This window comes from Moschus berezovskii, chromosome 5 (assembly GCF_049115385.1).
Source record: "Moschus berezovskii isolate FMDL1 chromosome 5, NW_MosBer_1.0, whole genome shotgun sequence".
Lineage (NCBI taxonomy): Eukaryota > Metazoa > Chordata > Mammalia > Artiodactyla > Moschidae > Moschus > Moschus berezovskii.
The window spans coordinates 79,160,074-79,176,139 of record NC_142464.1 but is presented as its reverse complement, the minus strand read 5'-3'; the positions used below and the strand labels follow the sequence as shown (position 1 = coordinate 79,176,139).

At 42.8% G+C, this 16,066-nt stretch overlaps 1 protein-coding gene across 4 annotated transcripts in view; it reads right to left on the bottom strand.

The window, feature by feature from the left end:
• PDGFRA (platelet derived growth factor receptor alpha) overlaps positions 1 to 16,066 on the bottom strand; it is a 50,312-nt gene that overhangs the window by 22,616 nt on the left and 11,630 nt on the right. For all 4 annotated transcript variants that reach the window (XM_055435040.2, XM_055435039.2, XM_055435042.2 and 1 more), the window contains 9 exons: positions 11,779 to 12,039; positions 10,066 to 10,196; positions 6,807 to 6,978; positions 6,525 to 6,714; positions 3,782 to 3,897; positions 2,713 to 2,839; positions 1,302 to 1,495; positions 508 to 602; positions 165 to 297 (listed from right to left, as the gene is read on the bottom strand). In XM_055435040.2, the coding sequence (XP_055291015.1) occupies positions 165 to 297; positions 508 to 602; positions 1,302 to 1,495; positions 2,713 to 2,839; positions 3,782 to 3,897; positions 6,525 to 6,714; positions 6,807 to 6,978; positions 10,066 to 10,196; positions 11,779 to 12,039 (1,419 nt within the window). The remainder of the gene's footprint in view (positions 1 to 164; positions 298 to 507; positions 603 to 1,301; positions 1,496 to 2,712; positions 2,840 to 3,781; positions 3,898 to 6,524; positions 6,715 to 6,806; positions 6,979 to 10,065; positions 10,197 to 11,778; positions 12,040 to 16,066) is intronic.

The following is a 16,066-nucleotide window of genomic DNA, read 5'->3' as shown; positions in this document are numbered from 1 at the left end:
TTGACTCAATTTCAAAGGCAGAAAAATATTTCCAAAAAAGCCAATTTCTAACGCCTCACTCTTACTAAGCACAAGTTCAGATCCTTTCTTCCTCCACAGGCCTGTAAAGTTGTGGACAAAGCAGAAGGAGTCCTGGGAGATCACCCAGCAGGGCAGGAACTTACCAAGCACGAGTCCATCTCTTGGAAACTCCCATCTCGAGTCATAAGGCAGCTGCATCGGGTCCACATAAATGTATTCATGTCCATCAGGGCTGATTGATTCAATGACCCTCCAGCGGATTTCATACCTTGGTTTCTATGAATGACGAGGACAGGTAACTGGTGAATTACCAACGCCTGAAGATACCCAAGCTTAGCCACAGTGGCAAAGTGACTGACATGGAAGGATTCGACAGCGTTCACTCATCATCTAGTTACTGAGCTCCTTCTCTGTGCCAAGCACTGAGCTAGGTTGCTCTTCTTGCTCTGATCAGTAAGGATGTTTAGTTCTTTAAAAAGTATCTACCTGTTTCCAAATGACGACCAGGACAATGAGTGAGATGATCACAATCACCAGCAACACCAGGACTGCAGCCGCCACAGTGAGCTCCGAGTGCAGAGCTGGAGGACAAGAGATGGGGCACGGTGGAGAAACCGCATAAGGTCGCAGGAGGGCAGGGGGGCAGGGCGGCCATTTCTGGGCTGGAGACCTCTGTCTACTGCTGGAGAAGCGTAAGGGCTGCCTGGCTCATTTGGGGAATGGACAAGATCATCTCTCAATTATCTACATGCATGAAAATACTCCAGCTCTTCCCTTGGACAGCCAAGGGACAAAATTCGGTTGGGAACACAATTCTTTCTCCAAAGACGCTCCAGAATGTGAACTGGAATACAAAGACTGATAAACGAGGCTGAGGGATGCCATGAGTTCAGAAACTTAAGTGCAGTGTATTTTGAAAGGTTGCTGTATACTTACATTGCTTTTGGCTTCACTAATTTTTTTCTTTTTTAACAAGTCAACCTGTCTCAACTGTCATAAGAAGCAACAAGGCAGAAGATCCTCCTTCCCCTCCCTACATCACCATGCCAGACCAAAGAGACTATATGCTTATAGACAAACACAATGGCAAGGGGCCTCAGAAAGATGCAGTTTGAGATCTGAAAGTAAAAGACAAGGCTCCTACACAGATGCCCAGAGAAGGCCCTTTAAGAGCATCTGGACCTTCAGTCCTATAGGATCCCATCTGGGATTCAAAGTCCCACCGAAGGGAGGAAGGGCTCAGCTGAAGACTTAGTTGTCCCGACCCATGAGCTACTCACTGGGAGCCACCAGCTTCAGCTCTCGGCTTTCCACCCCGAGGAGGTTCTTGGCTAGACACCGGACTGCAATGGTCTCCTCCACTTTGGCAAACATCACCTGGCCTTCCACGGTGCTCCTGTCTCGGGGGTGGACCTCTGTGATGATGTTTGAAACGTTGTTGGCCAAAACTGTCCATGAAGTTTCATTGTTACATCTGGAGAGAGTAAAAGGCATAGATATAGAGCCCACTGTGGGGAGTCATGGGGGTGGAGCAGTGAGAATCACTTAAGCAAGCAGTGCTGACCCTGTCTGCATTTGCAAGGCTACAGATTGATATTTTAGGTGCAGATTAACCTTAAAACTTGTTCTCCTAGAGAGAATAACCGACATGTGGGTAATTAAAAGTTAACTGTTGGGACTTGCCTGCGGGACCAGTGGCTAAGACTCTGAGCTCCCAATGCAGGAGGCCTGGGTTTGATCCCTGGTTAGGGAACTAGATCCCACATGCCCCAACTAAAAGTTGGCATCTAAAGATCCTGCATGCTGCATGCACATGACCCAGCACAGCCAAATAAATTAAAAAAAAATTTTTTTAAGTTAACTGTTTATGAAGGCAAGGGAGAGATAAACAAATTCAATCCAACAGAACTACCTGTCACAAGCCTTGAACCCCTGAGCAAACTGGACTTCAGGAATGTTTTAAGTATCCCAATGTCCCACCCCTCCTAAAAAGGCCTGATGCCCTCCCTTTTGTCCACCCACGCTCGGGGACCCCCTCAGGTGTAACTAGGATTGGACCTAGAATCCAGCCCCAGTCTAGATCCAAGTCCAGTGCCTTTCGACCTCGGGTGTCAGAGGGGAGGAGTCTCAGCCTCCAAGTAAAGCTCAGAGGCTTCGGAGCACAGCAGGCACCCCGGGAAGGAGTGCAAACACACTGCACTCTGGAGATGCCCACTGGAGAAGGTCAAGGAATGAGTAGTGAAGGAGGAACTGGCTAGTTACCTCCCACCAGAAGCCCCCTGGGCAGTATCTTCATGTATGTTCACACTCCAGTCTAGCCACCAAATAAAGTTCAACAAAGACAAAATGTGAGATGAAAATGTGGGTCAGGGTAAGAAAGATCCTCTTAGAGCAGGTCTTTAAATTTATGCTCTTTTCAGATTAGAGACCCTTTGAGAATATGCTGAAGGCTGTAGACCTTCTTCTTACAGCTATTCATGAACACAAAAGCACACGCACATACCTACACATGCACACATACACACAAGGTCCACGTTTAGAACCCTATCTTGTAGTTTATGAGACCTCGGCCAAATAAAGAATCACAAATTCCAAAAGCAGAGCCAGCCAAAGAAATAAAATGCATTTGAGGGTCTTTGTGCTAAGGCAGAAACATCCTGACCACAAAAGAGAAAGGAATGTGTTCCATACTTCTTAATATCCTTGCAAACCATCCACTCGATATCAGGAAGAGGGGTGCCTTCGGCTGTGCATCTCACAGTCTGGCCCCCATTAGAGCCATGGTGGTCGTCAACCAAGTCCAGTATGGAGGACGGAACTGCAGGAGATGAAAAGAAATCAGAAGTGGATGGTTGGCATACCAGAACTTTGGGAAACTACCAAGTGGAATATGAGTTCAAAACTTGTCCACATAACATTTGAACCTATAAATCAACCAACCACCCATCAGGGAGCTGAGACCAGTCATGTGCATAATAACACTCCAGTTTGCACAGATCCAACTGGTTAAGAGCATGCTTAAGGGATCTGTGCCCTGTGGTGTTTTAAACCTGGTGTAAAGAAAGCAAAAAGCACCGTGTTTATTTGACTTGAAAGACGAAGAGGCTCTTACGATTATATTATAGCTTGGGAATCAGCTTCTAGATTCATCTAAATGGTAGGATCTAAAGCAGCATTTACCAAAGTGCAATATTATTACATTTTAAAGATTCTTTTTTGTAACCGGTGATCAAATAAATTAGAAATATGCTAATACCTGTATCACAGATCGACTGTGAGGGTAAAATGAGCCTACCTAGGACAGTACATGACCCATGGTAGGCACTCAGTGAATAGGTGCTAAACTGGAAATATAAACAGACTTGGGCACTCCGTTCTGGAAGGGGCTTCTATAGAGATCTATAAGGAAAGCTAGGCACAAAAAGCCAAAACACTCTGGAACAACCTAATGTCATCTGGACCAAAACATATCATTTCACTCTTTCCAGAACTGGAGGTATCTAATTGAGAAACAGATGGTAAGGAAGCGATTGGAGCCTAGGAATTCCAAGTCAGACAGTGCCCGATTAGCCTGGGACCTCCCAGAATTATGTGAATTCATAAGTCCAACAGAGCTACACCTGACACCCACACCCCCTGCTTCTCCCCTGAAAAGGTTGCTTTTCCCTCCATGTCCTATGGGGACAGGGCCAGGCTCTCCTCGGAAGACTCAGTCACCTACCAACCGAGATGGAGTTATCTTTATCTGGCTCTTACAAACCTTGAGTCAAGAGTTCAAAAGTATAGCTCTTCACATCATCTTCATTTTGAACTACAATAGTATAATGGCCGCTGTCTTCTTCCTTTGCTCGGATCAGCTTTAATTTGCTTCGATAACTTAAAAGAAAAGGACTGTGTTCAGCAAGGAGCAGCCCAATAAATTCCAATCGTTAAGCAATTACCATATTCAATTCAAATGTTGTTAAACATCTTGTCCATATGATCGCTTTCCTGGGATTTTCCTTATACTATCTATGCATTGAAGGTCTGAGTTGTAGACATTTCATTCTTAAACAGAAGACCAGAGATGAGCAATGGCTTATGTGGCTACAAGAGCAGTCAGCTCTGTTAAGTCCTGACTTCTAGGGAAAAAACAAATCCTACCAGCTTTCCTTTTATTTGAATCCTGGATTTTTATGTTTAAGAAAAAAATACTTGCCAACACTGTTAAGCAACTATACTCCAATACAAAATAAAAGTAAATACTTGATTCCCCTTAACATCCATCATATGAGTGATTCAGCCAAATACTGGAACATCCTTGGAAGAAACAATAAAGACACTATCTCTGTATTGATACGGAGAGGTCACTGGGGTATAAAACTCCTGCTTGCTTGTATTTGCTTAAAAAATGCTCGAAGGTTTCATAAGAAACCTTCCTAACAAAACTAATAAAAGTATTCCTTGTGGGTGGGGAGGAGGGGGTATCAATGCATACGAGGACAGGACAGGAGTGAGGCTTCTTACAATGCACTGTCTTTAGGTGTGAATGTTTTTAAAGTACAAGATGCATCTTAAAAAAAAATAGAGAAACATATGGTTTCATACCTCATTAAAGAGAAGTTTCTCCAAAAGATTGCTTACACGTGTAATAAATGATATTTTGTCGAGTGTGTGTGTGTGTGCATCCATAAAGTATTTGCCCATCTGTCCTATATAACAGTGTGGGAGAGCAAGCGGAGTGAGAGGAAGAGCGCTGGTCATGGAAGGAGGAGACCTGGGGCATTACTGAACTCTCCAAGCCTCAGGTCCCTTATGGGTACACCATGGGATAACAGTATGCAAGGCGGAGTATCATTTTGAGAATTAACTACATGAAATAATCTATATGAAAGCATTTCAGAGGCTCCAAAATAGCCTGCAAACATCGAGTCTTCTAGCCAAGATGCTGGACACTGGGAGATGTGATGAGCACGCTGGGCTGGACTTCCCTCTGCCGCAACAAACTGAACACCTCTGGAATGGATTTCTTTAAAGCTCCCTAAGCACCCCTGGCTGCCAGGGACCAGACAGTCTGCCATCATTCACTTTTTGCACTTGTCCAGCCAAGGAAGGAGTGTTCTTGCCTGGAGAATCCCAAGGACGGTGGAGCCTGGTGGGCTGCCGTCTGTGGGGTCGCACAGAGTTGGACACGAAGCGACTTAGCAGCAGCAGCAGCAGCAGCAGCCAAGGAAACTGTGACTCCACTAGTCTTAGGGAAACCAGATATCCCTCCACCGTGCGCATCCTTACATTCCCTGGCCTGTCATGGGGACTCGAAGAAGACGTGTTGGAGGAAATCAAAAAACACCTTAAGAGACAGCTTTCCTGGACTGCTCTGCTGAAAACCACCGTCTGGCCATCGCTACTGATAGTAGCTTGCAGACAACCCTGGTGTCTCAAGCATTGGCTATGCTGGGATCACCTTATTTCTCTCTGGCCTCACAGCATAGTAGAAAGTTAGACACTGTCCACTTCTCTGTGTTCCTACATTTCATGTCTTAGAAAGCCTTTCAGATTCAGTATCCCACTTCTAGCTCTATCACTGTTCCACAGAGGTAGTCACATTCCATTTTCCCAGATGTTGCTTCTCAGTTATGCATGGAATTCAGTTCAGAAAGAAGGAAGCAAATCCTGAAATTAAGTGAACTAATGGAAGAGGTCCTATCTTCTCCTCTTTCCTAAAGGCTTGAAATAAAGGATTTTGTCTCCTTCGGAAGGTTTCTGACAAAGATGCAGGGCTGGATTAGCTGGGCCCTTCAAGAGGGATCTTCTGCTCTTGGATTCTAATCAGAGCTTAAAGGTGCAAGAGACCTCAAAATATCATCCAGTTCCTCATCTTGAAGGACATAAGGTATTATTAATCCTACATTATAGATGAGGAAACTGAGGCTGAATGGTGACGAACACAAAACTCCACCACTAGTTAAGAGATGACAACAGTCTACAGCTCCTCAGAGAGCAAGGATCCAAACTATCCATAGAATGTTCTTTCCTAACCAAATTTACTCAGACACTACTCTTATTTCCCATGAAAGCCTCACTGGGTCAAATATGTTTCAAATTAAGCCAATGATGTTGTGTTTCACGTAGGTTTATGTGATAACTGCCCTGGAACTCGAATCACCATACATGTCTACTTGCAATATGGGTGATAGATATCAAGGAATATATATGAAACCCAAGTGGGTCCAATTTTACTTTCTTTCCTCTACCCCTTGCTGAATCTAGGAATCTGTCTTTCATTGGGAGCAAAGATTTTTCAGTTCTTTCTTCTCATTTCATTGTTACATACTTACCAACATACTATTATTGCATTGCAACATTATCATGAAATGTACCTTATTTCCAGTATCTCCTTTTTCTGATTGCTAAATTTTTCTATACTGACTCTTGTTTGGGGTCATAAAACACATACAAACCTCAGTCTATCAAAGAATATACAATACAAAAAAAAGGCAAACTTGAGAAGGGTGTTTCTTTACCTTATTTCCTGAATCTTTTCTATGTCAGTGGTGATCTCCGTGAGATTCTCAATCAGAGTCAGGTTGTCCTTCAGCCAGGTTATCTTGGGAGGTGGATAGGCCTGCACATCCACCACAAAATGCTTGACTTCATGCAGGTTGACAGCTTCCAACAGGTTAAAGTTGGGTTTGATTTCAATAAATCCTTTCTCTGTACAGGGAAGAGTTTCCATTAAACAATGAGCACCTCATGGTGGATCCCGAGCAGCATGGCCGATGGGCATTTTAGGAAGCAGAGTGTACCGTGAACAGAAATGGTGACGTTCCTCATCTTTTTGACCTCCTTGGTGGCCTGGTGGGCAGCACATTCATAATCTCCACTGTCCTTCACCGTGGCCTCGGGAACCCTCAGAGTGTACACCAACTTGATGGACGGGAACTTGGTTTCCTCCAGCCTCGTGATGCCTTTGCCTTTCTACAGCAGAAGGGGAGGAAAACAGACTTTAACAAGCTGTTTCCTAAGAGTGAACCCCTGTGTAAGTGATGGACTCAGTGAAAATGATGTACCCACGTGGGTTCCTGGATTGTAATGAGTGTACCGCCCTGTGGGGACAGGGATGGGGGAGGCTGCTCGTGTGTTGAGCCCAAGGGGCAATCCAGGAAATCTCTGTACTTTTCACTCAGTTTTGCTGTTTATTTAAAACTGCTCTAAAGGGACTTCTCAGGTGGTCCAGTGGCTAAGACTCCATGCTTCCAATGCAGGGGCCTGGGTTCAATCCTTGGTCAGGGAACTAGATCTCACATGCTGCAATTAAAAATTCCACATGCCGCAACAAAGATCCAAAATCCTGTGTGCCGCAACTAAGATCCAGCACAGCCAAACGAATACTTTTTTAAAACTGGTCTAAGAAATAAAGTCTAACAAAAAATATTTTTAGGCATGTTCCTTTGAAAATCCTGTTTGGAAAGGATATTTAATGACATAGTAAGGTGTTTGTGCTATACTGCCACAAGAAAAAATATAAAGCACTATTTAAAGTATGTGTATTAATTATTATACTTACAAAGTATTTAAAGGACTTATCTCCTTAAAATTATAATGGGGGTATTCTGGGAAGTGGCTTTTCATCTGTTTCTCTAAATTTTAAAGTTATAATAAGCCTTTATTTTTTAAAAAATATCAAACAAAAAATATTATTTATAAACCAGTATTTACACTGTATATTGGGGGGCCAAACAGCACATAGTTCAGTTTTGAGGAGAAAAAATTATTTCCAATAAATGGAAAGAAGCATTTATGTTTTAAGGATTAAAGGCATCAAATATGGGTTTCCTTGGTGGCCCAGTGGTTAGGAATCCACCGGCTGGACTTGCCTGGTGATACAGTGGATGAGAATCCGGCTGCCAAATCAGGGGAAACAGGTTTGATCCCTAGTCCAGGAAGATTCCACATGCCATGGAGCAACTAAGCCCATGTACCACACTACTGAGCCCAGGCTCTACACCCCATGCACTGCAACTACTGAAGCCCTCGAGCCTTAGAGCCTGTACTTGGAAACAAAAGCCACCACAATGAAAAGCCCATATGCTGCAACAAAGAGTAGCCCCTACTTGCAGCAACTAGAGAAAGCCTGTGCAAAGCAACGGAGACCCAGCACGGCCATAAAAATAAAAGTAATTAAAAAAAAAAAGAATCCACCTGCAATGCAGTAGACTTAGGTTTGATCCCTGGTCTGGGAAGATTCGACATGCCACAGGGCAACCAAGACCACAAGCTGCAGCTACTGCAGCCCTTGAGCCCATGCTCTGAAACAGGAGAAACCATTGCAGTGAGAAGCCCTCACAATGCAACTAAGAAAAACCCCTGCTCTGCCCAATTGGAGGAAGCTTGAGTGCAGCAACAAAGACTCAAAGCAGCCATAAATAAATAAATGAATCTTTTAAAAAAAAATTTCTGTAAAAAATAAAAATAAAGGCAATCAAGTAAGAAAAGAAAAATCAGATAGCTTCACATTTTGGGGAAGATGTATACCTATTGGTCTACAAATGTCTCCTCAGTACATAAGGTTATAAGGCAATATGTGAAAATGTCCAAGTTTCAATCAGACACCCCAGGGAGAAAGGAAAGGGGCAGCCAAAGCATGGGGGAGAGAAATGGAAAAAAGGAGAGACACTACCAAATGTTGAAAAAAGAGCAAGCAGCAGAAATTTGCAAACTAGGAGTGAAGGGGGAAAGACCATATATACATATATATGTGTGTGTATATATATATATATATTTTTTTTTACATAGATGGTTTTTGCTCTCCATAAGGGTACTGCATTAAACACTGTTAAATTGTTTCTGCATGGGACCATCATAGCCTTTTATACACAGTTCATACACACTTACCATGATGGGTTAGAATGAATGAGAACTGGACTTAACATACACACACCAAAACATATAAAATAGAAAAACAACAGGAAGCTGCTATATAACACAGGGAACTATACTCAATATTTTGCAATAATCTATAATAAAAAGAATCTGAAAAGAATATATGTATTTTATATATATTTATATAACTGAATTATTTTGCTGTACACCTGCAACTAACACAATTTTGTAAATTAACTATACTTCAGTAAAATAAAAAAAGAATGAATGATACCCTATGTGTACATTCCCAGGGACCAGAGATGACACAGTGGCTCCCCTTCCCCATCTCCACTCCTCCCTTCTTCTTCTTTCTGTGGATGGGCCAGCTTCCACCAGAGTGCTTGGGATTCAGCAAACATCACTAAATCTTTATTGAATGATTCAAGTTATGCCTGTTCACTGAAGGCAAGTTATGCATAGAAAGACCAGGCAGGGAATTCCCAGGCAGTCCAGTTAGGATTCTGTGCTTCCACTGCCAGGGGCCTGGATTCAATCCCTAGTGCAGCTGCAAGGTATAGCCAAAATAAAAAAACAAATGAATTTTTTTTATAAAGGAATTTCCCTGGTGGTCCAGTGGCTAAGACTCCCAATGCAGGGGGCCCAGGTTGGATCCTGGTCAGGGAACTAGATCCCACATGCTGCAACTAAGAGTTTGCATGCCACAACTAAAAGATTAAGACCTGGCTCATATTAAAACAAAGGCAAGACCAGGCAGGCAAGAAGCAGAGTATCATGGGTGTCCACAAGGCAGGGAGGCAGGCAAGCAACATTATCCAATGCCTCAAAACTCAAAGGCATGGGAGCCAAGAAAAGGAGAATTCATGACTTTCAGCAATCAGGAAGTTTTAAAATTCATTTGTGTTTTGCTTTGCTAATATTTTGGTCATTATCTTGTAGCCATAAAACCTGCCTATCTGATGAAAAGAGAGCACTCAGTGTGAAATCTCTATGCATTCTGAAGGGCCTGGTTCAGCTATCATCATCTCAGACTCTCCCACTGCTCTAAGAGCCACAACATCCTCTTGTCAGAGTGTGTATCAGAGACGGAAAGCTAAGGTCAAGAGGAGGTCAGTGTCGTGCCCCATGAGCGAAAGGTCTTTGAAGCCCTAATGTGACACTAGGGACCTTGAGGGTACTTACCATTTGTCCAGGGTAAGTCCATTGAAAGTCAACCACCTCGTTATTAAAGACGGTGCAGGTGATCACAATCGATTCGCCTGCCTTATATACAGTCTTAGGAGATTCCATTTCCAGATCAAGTTTTGATGTTGCTATTTAAAAAAAGAACAAACACAGGACCTAAATATCCAAAGTATAGTCAGGATCTTACAAGGTTTGAATTATTAAAGAAGATTCTGAAAAATAATTTGCAAACAACTTTGATCAAGACAAAATTTTGAAAATCTCAGAAGCCTTGATCTGCGCTGACATACATAATTTGGTATAAAGTACTGCATCCTAAAGGAGATGAGTCCTGGGTATTCATTGGAAGGACTGATGTTGAAGCTGAAGCTCCAATACTTTGGCCACCTCACGTGAAGAGTTGACTCACTGGAAAAGACCCTGATGCTGGGAAGGATTGGGGGCAGGAGGAGAAGGGGACGACAGAGGATGAGATGGATGAATGGCATCACTGACTCGATGGACATGAGTTTGGGTAAACTCCAGGAGTTGGTGATGGACAGGGAGGCCTGGCCTGCTGCGATTCATGGGGTCGCAAGGAGTCGGACATGACTGAGCGACTGAACTGAACTGAAAATACATACACATATATACATATACAGACATGCAAAACAATAACAATAGTAATAATAAATTCCAATTCGCCAGAAGACCACATTCACATCCCCAAGCATTTGGGTGTATTATGACTGCAATCACTTTTATTGAGAGATCAAGCCTTTACTGACTTCACTTTCCTAGCCACTAGCTCCTACCCCGGAGAAGGCAATGGCAAGCCACTCCAGTACTCTTGCCTGGAAAATCCCATGGATGGAGGAGCCTGGTAGGCTGCAGTCCATGGGGTCGCTAAGGATCGGACACGACTGAGCGACTTCACTTTCACACATTGGAGAAGGAAATGGCAACCCACTCCAGTGTTCTCGCCTGGAGAATCCCAGGGACGGGGGAGCCTGGTGGGCTTCCATCTGTGGGGTCACACAGAGTCGGACACGACTGAAGTGACTCAGCAGCAGCTCCTACCCCATCATTTATTTATTCTCCTCTCCCATTCTGCTCCCCAGTTATTTTCAGCATATCTAGAACCTAGCATGGAGTCTGGCATAAAATAAGCCCTTCACAAGAGTTAAATGGCATACTCTCGCTAACACATACCTGCATGTAAGTGCTCTATAAACGTGTTGGCCCAAGTGCGGTTTATACATTCCCATTTGCATTAACCACTCACATCAAAGCGATGAAGTCGACAGCTACCAGCTTTTCTCAAAATCACTTTTCTGAAGTTATTAAAATTAACCTGGAAGTCCAACCCCCACAGGTGTGTGTTTATAGTTAAGGCCTTTGTAGTCAGGAATGTGACTAAAACAGTAAGAGGCTTATGCAAGAAAAAAAATTCCTTACAGTATACTGAAGTTAACTGATGAAACACGAGATCGTACACGGATAGGAAAGATTTTGCCTTTGGTGATGCCAAGCTTACAGCCACAGAGATCAGCTTAACATTGTAGGTTCAAGGTGGGGTTAACCTACCTTTAGGAGGTTAATGCCAAGTCCCCATACCAGAATTTGGGGGCTCCATCACTAGGGACTAGGATTTTAAAAGAAAATTCTACATGCATCTGATGACTTTGCCTGTACCTCTTATTTAGAGACGATAAGAGAGGGCACGAGTACCTGTGTAAGCATAAACATTGAATGGAATGGTCTGGAACTTCTTCCCTCTGACCGTGGCCTCACAGATATAGAGCCCAACAGTGAAGGTTCCTTTAAAGCCTTGTCTGCTGTCATAGGAGGCATGCACTACCCCCTCACTGCTGAGTAAGGTCACCGGAGTCTCGGGATCAGTCGTGCGGCATGGGATGATGACCGAATCTTCATCCTCCACGATGACCAAGGAATCTGTCATTCCTAGAGGTACGAAGGCTACATCTGGGTCTGACATTTGGGGAAAAAAAAAAACACATTAAGGATTAATTTCACCTTCACACATATATGCAGAAAAATTACTTCTTTGGCATTAGTCATATTAGGTATGAATTTTACCTTTACTCATAAATCCAGAAGTGTCACCCCCACTGACATTTGTCATCCTAACAGCTAGAAGGTGATTTTTTAAAGTATGAACAATACCAAATTGCCTGTGCCTTCTTAAAAAATACTGAAAATAAATATAAATACTGTCAGAAATGGAGGTCAAAATTTAAACTACAAAACAGAAAACAAAGTGGACATTAAAATAATCAGGTCTGAAAAAAATTATCAGGTCTGCTCAAAACATGAGAAAATACTCATAATTTTTGAATTATGAAATGCTTTTTACAACGCCTATGACCTATATCTGTATTACTTGAAAAATAATACAGAAATCTACTAAAAAACTAACCTCTCAAATAATAAATAAAATGTATAATTCCACAACTTGAGAATTTTCTTTTCAAAAGAAAACCAGCTATTTAAACTACTTGGTAATAAGTACTGAGAATTTCCAGCATCAGTTTCACAAAGGATACACAACTCGAGATAATTGCAAACAAAATCTCTAGCAATGTAGAGCCTGGCCGGATGATGTTTGTGCTGGGGCAAGGGAGGAATAGCAGAAATCTCTGGACAATCTTAGGCAGATGAAGACTCAGTAATTTTAACAAATCCACCTTCCTACCACTGTCTTCAAAGTAGGGGGGCATTTATGTGAGAATGACAATGGGTGACATACTAAATATCTATCCCTTTTGAAACAATGTTTTTTTCAGTTGTTATGAAAGAAAGTTGATACAGGTGAGAATGGCAGAATAGAAGTGAAGAGGGTTTAGATCCATAGTTACAGACAGAGAAAGGTGCCAATTTTAAACTTTTTTTGGCTGTTCCATGCAGATAAGGGATTTAGTTCCCTGACCAAGGATCAAACCCAGGCCCCCACAAGTGGAAGCTCTCAGTATTAACCAATAGACCTCCAGGAAAGTCCCAAGGAGCCAATTTTTAAAACTTGAAAAACCAGAAAGGTAGGAAGATATACTTCTGAAACTCCCTTACTCAATGTCTGCCAAAACAACACAGATGGCAAGAGCTATAAATGTTTTATATGCTTGTTTATTGAAGCCAAGTACTCTAGTTTGGGGGCTTCCCATGTGACTCAGTGGTAAAGAATCCTCCTGCCAATGCAGGAGATGTGGGTTCGATCCCTGGGTCGGGAAAATCCCCTGGAGAAGGAAATGGCAATGCACTCTAGTATTCTTTCCTGGAAAATCCCATGGATAGAGCCTGGTGGGCTACCGTCCATAGGGCCGCAAAAGAGACACAACTTAGTGATTAAATAAGACAAAACCAAAATTCTAATTGTTCAGTTCAGTTCAGTCGCTCAGTCGTGTCCGACTCTGCGACCCCATGAATCACAGCACGCCAGGCCTCCCTGTTCATCACCAACTCCCGGAGTTCACTCAAACTCATGTCCATCGAGTCGGTGATGCCATTCAGCCATCTCATTCTCTGTCATCCCCATCTCCTCCCACCCCCAATCCCTCCTAGCATCAGGCTCTTTTCCAGTCAGTCAACTCGTTGCATGAGGTGGCCAAAGTATTGGAGTTTCAGCTTTAGCATCAGTCCTTCCAATGAACACCCAGGACTGATCTCCTTCAGAATGGACTGGTTGGATCTCCTTGCAGTCCAAGGGACTCTCAAGAGTCTTCTCCAGCACCACAGTTCAAAAGCATCAATTCTTCAGCGATCAGCTTTCTTCACAGTCCAACTCTCACATCCATACATGACCACGGGAAAAACCATAGCCTTGACTAGATGGACCTTGGTTGGCAAAGTAATGTCTCTGCTTTTTAATATGCTATCTAGGTTGGCCATAACTTTCCTTTTAATTCAACCATCTATATACTAAAATTGCCATGACTTGAATTTGTTTTTAGAGTTCCAAATTCCTGAACTCTATTAGCAAAGATTCCAAGGAACAAAGCCACAAAATAACTTCAGGTTAAAATATACAGTTTGATCTATAACACATCAGCCAGAGTTTCCTTTAAAGTTCAACTCTTCCCTACCATCAAGTACTACTTATGCAATGCAAGATCCAGGTTCTATCCCTGGGTTGGGAAGATCCTGAGGAGAAGGGAATGGCAACCCACTCCAGTATTCTTGCTTGGAGAATTCCATGGACAGAGGAGCCTGGAGGGCTACAGTCCATGGGGCCGCAAAGAGTCGGCCACGACTGAGCAACTTTCGCTTTTCACAGATATAGACACAGGTACAGCGAAAAACACAGACCATTACGAAGGAATGCCCAGAGAACGCTAGGTGGGTGGTAAACCAAATAGGATGCATGAGCTTGCATCTCCAGCTCATGGGTAGTCTAGTTGATTAGGGTGGCTGCTGCCAGAAAGCACCACATATTCTGCCTGATTCTGAAATCCATCCCAACCTTAAGCCGTGCCCTCCAGAGATGTTTCCAGACAAAGACTGTGTGGAACCAGGTCTCCTGAGGCTGGAGGACGCCCAGACCTTTTTTACACAGAGGTCTGGGACTCACTCACCCCACCTTCCTTCCCTCTCGCCTTCATTCAGGGTCACACTTTCACTGCAGACAGACAACTCCCCCAGCCTCTGCGGGATCCCTCCTCATTTTCTCTCATAACCAGTGAACCAGTGAAGTTGCTCAGGCGTGTCCAACTCTTTGCAACCCCATGGACTGTAGCCTACTAGGCTCCTCCATCCATGGAATTTTCCAGGCAAGAGTACTGGAGTGGGTTGCCATTTCCTTCTCCAGGGGATCTTCCCGACTCAGGGATCGAACCCAGGTCTCCCATGCTTTACCATTTGAGCCACCAGGGAAGCCCTTCTCTCATAAGCCTCTCCTTTAATATAACCCTTGCATATTTAACTCCACCTTACTCCTATGCTGGCATTTGCTTCTTGGAGGACAAAACACAACATTGACCAAAATTTTTATTAGAAAGAAAAAAATCCATTCCAACTCATCAAGGTTAAATACAGGCACACCTTGGTTTACTGCACTTGGCTATATTGTGCTTCACGGATACTGGATTTTTCACAAATTGAAAGTTTGTGAACGCTGCATCAAGAAAACCTACTGGTGCCATTTTTCCAACAGCATTTGCTCACTCTGTGTCAAATATGGGTAAATCTTGTAAGACTGAAAATGTCTTCACTATCATCACATTTGTCACAGTGATCTGTGATTGGTGATCCCTGATGCTACTACTGTGAAAAGATTACAACTCACTGAAGGCTCAGATGACGGTTAGTATTTTTAGCAATAAAATATTTTAAAATTAAGGTATGCACATTGCTTTTTAAGACATAATGCTATTGCACATGTAACAGGCTACAATGTGGGACTTCTCTGGTGGCCCAGTAGTTAAGTCTTTATGCTCCCAATCCAGGAGGCACAGGTTTGATACCTTGGTCAGGGAACTAAGATCCTGCATGCCACATGGTATGGCCAAAAAAGAAAAAAGACTACAGAAGTGTAAACATCCAATGCACTAGAAAACCAAAAATAAAAATTTGTATGACTCAATTTATTGTAATACTCACTTTACGCTGGGAGTCGAGAACCAAACCCACAATCTTTCCAAGGCATGCCTGTATATGTTTTCTCAAATTCGAAAAATATCAGTTATTTGGAAGCCATTATGATGAACTACAAGCCACTCCAAGGCCTATCTAACTAATTTTTGTGTCCCCAACATTTAGCAGTGCCTGATACCCAGTACATACAAGTATTTGCTGAACTTGATCAAAATTAATAGAAATGAGTACATTTCAGATTTTCCTCACAACGCCAATAAAAGATGCCACAATGAAATGGTTTTCAAAACTTAACACAGTTCTAAAATGTAAACAATGAATATTTCTGGATGATGACATGACAAATGATCTTGATTTAAGCTTGTGTGTTTGTAGCTTTCAAATTTTCTCTGATAAATATTTATTATTTTTA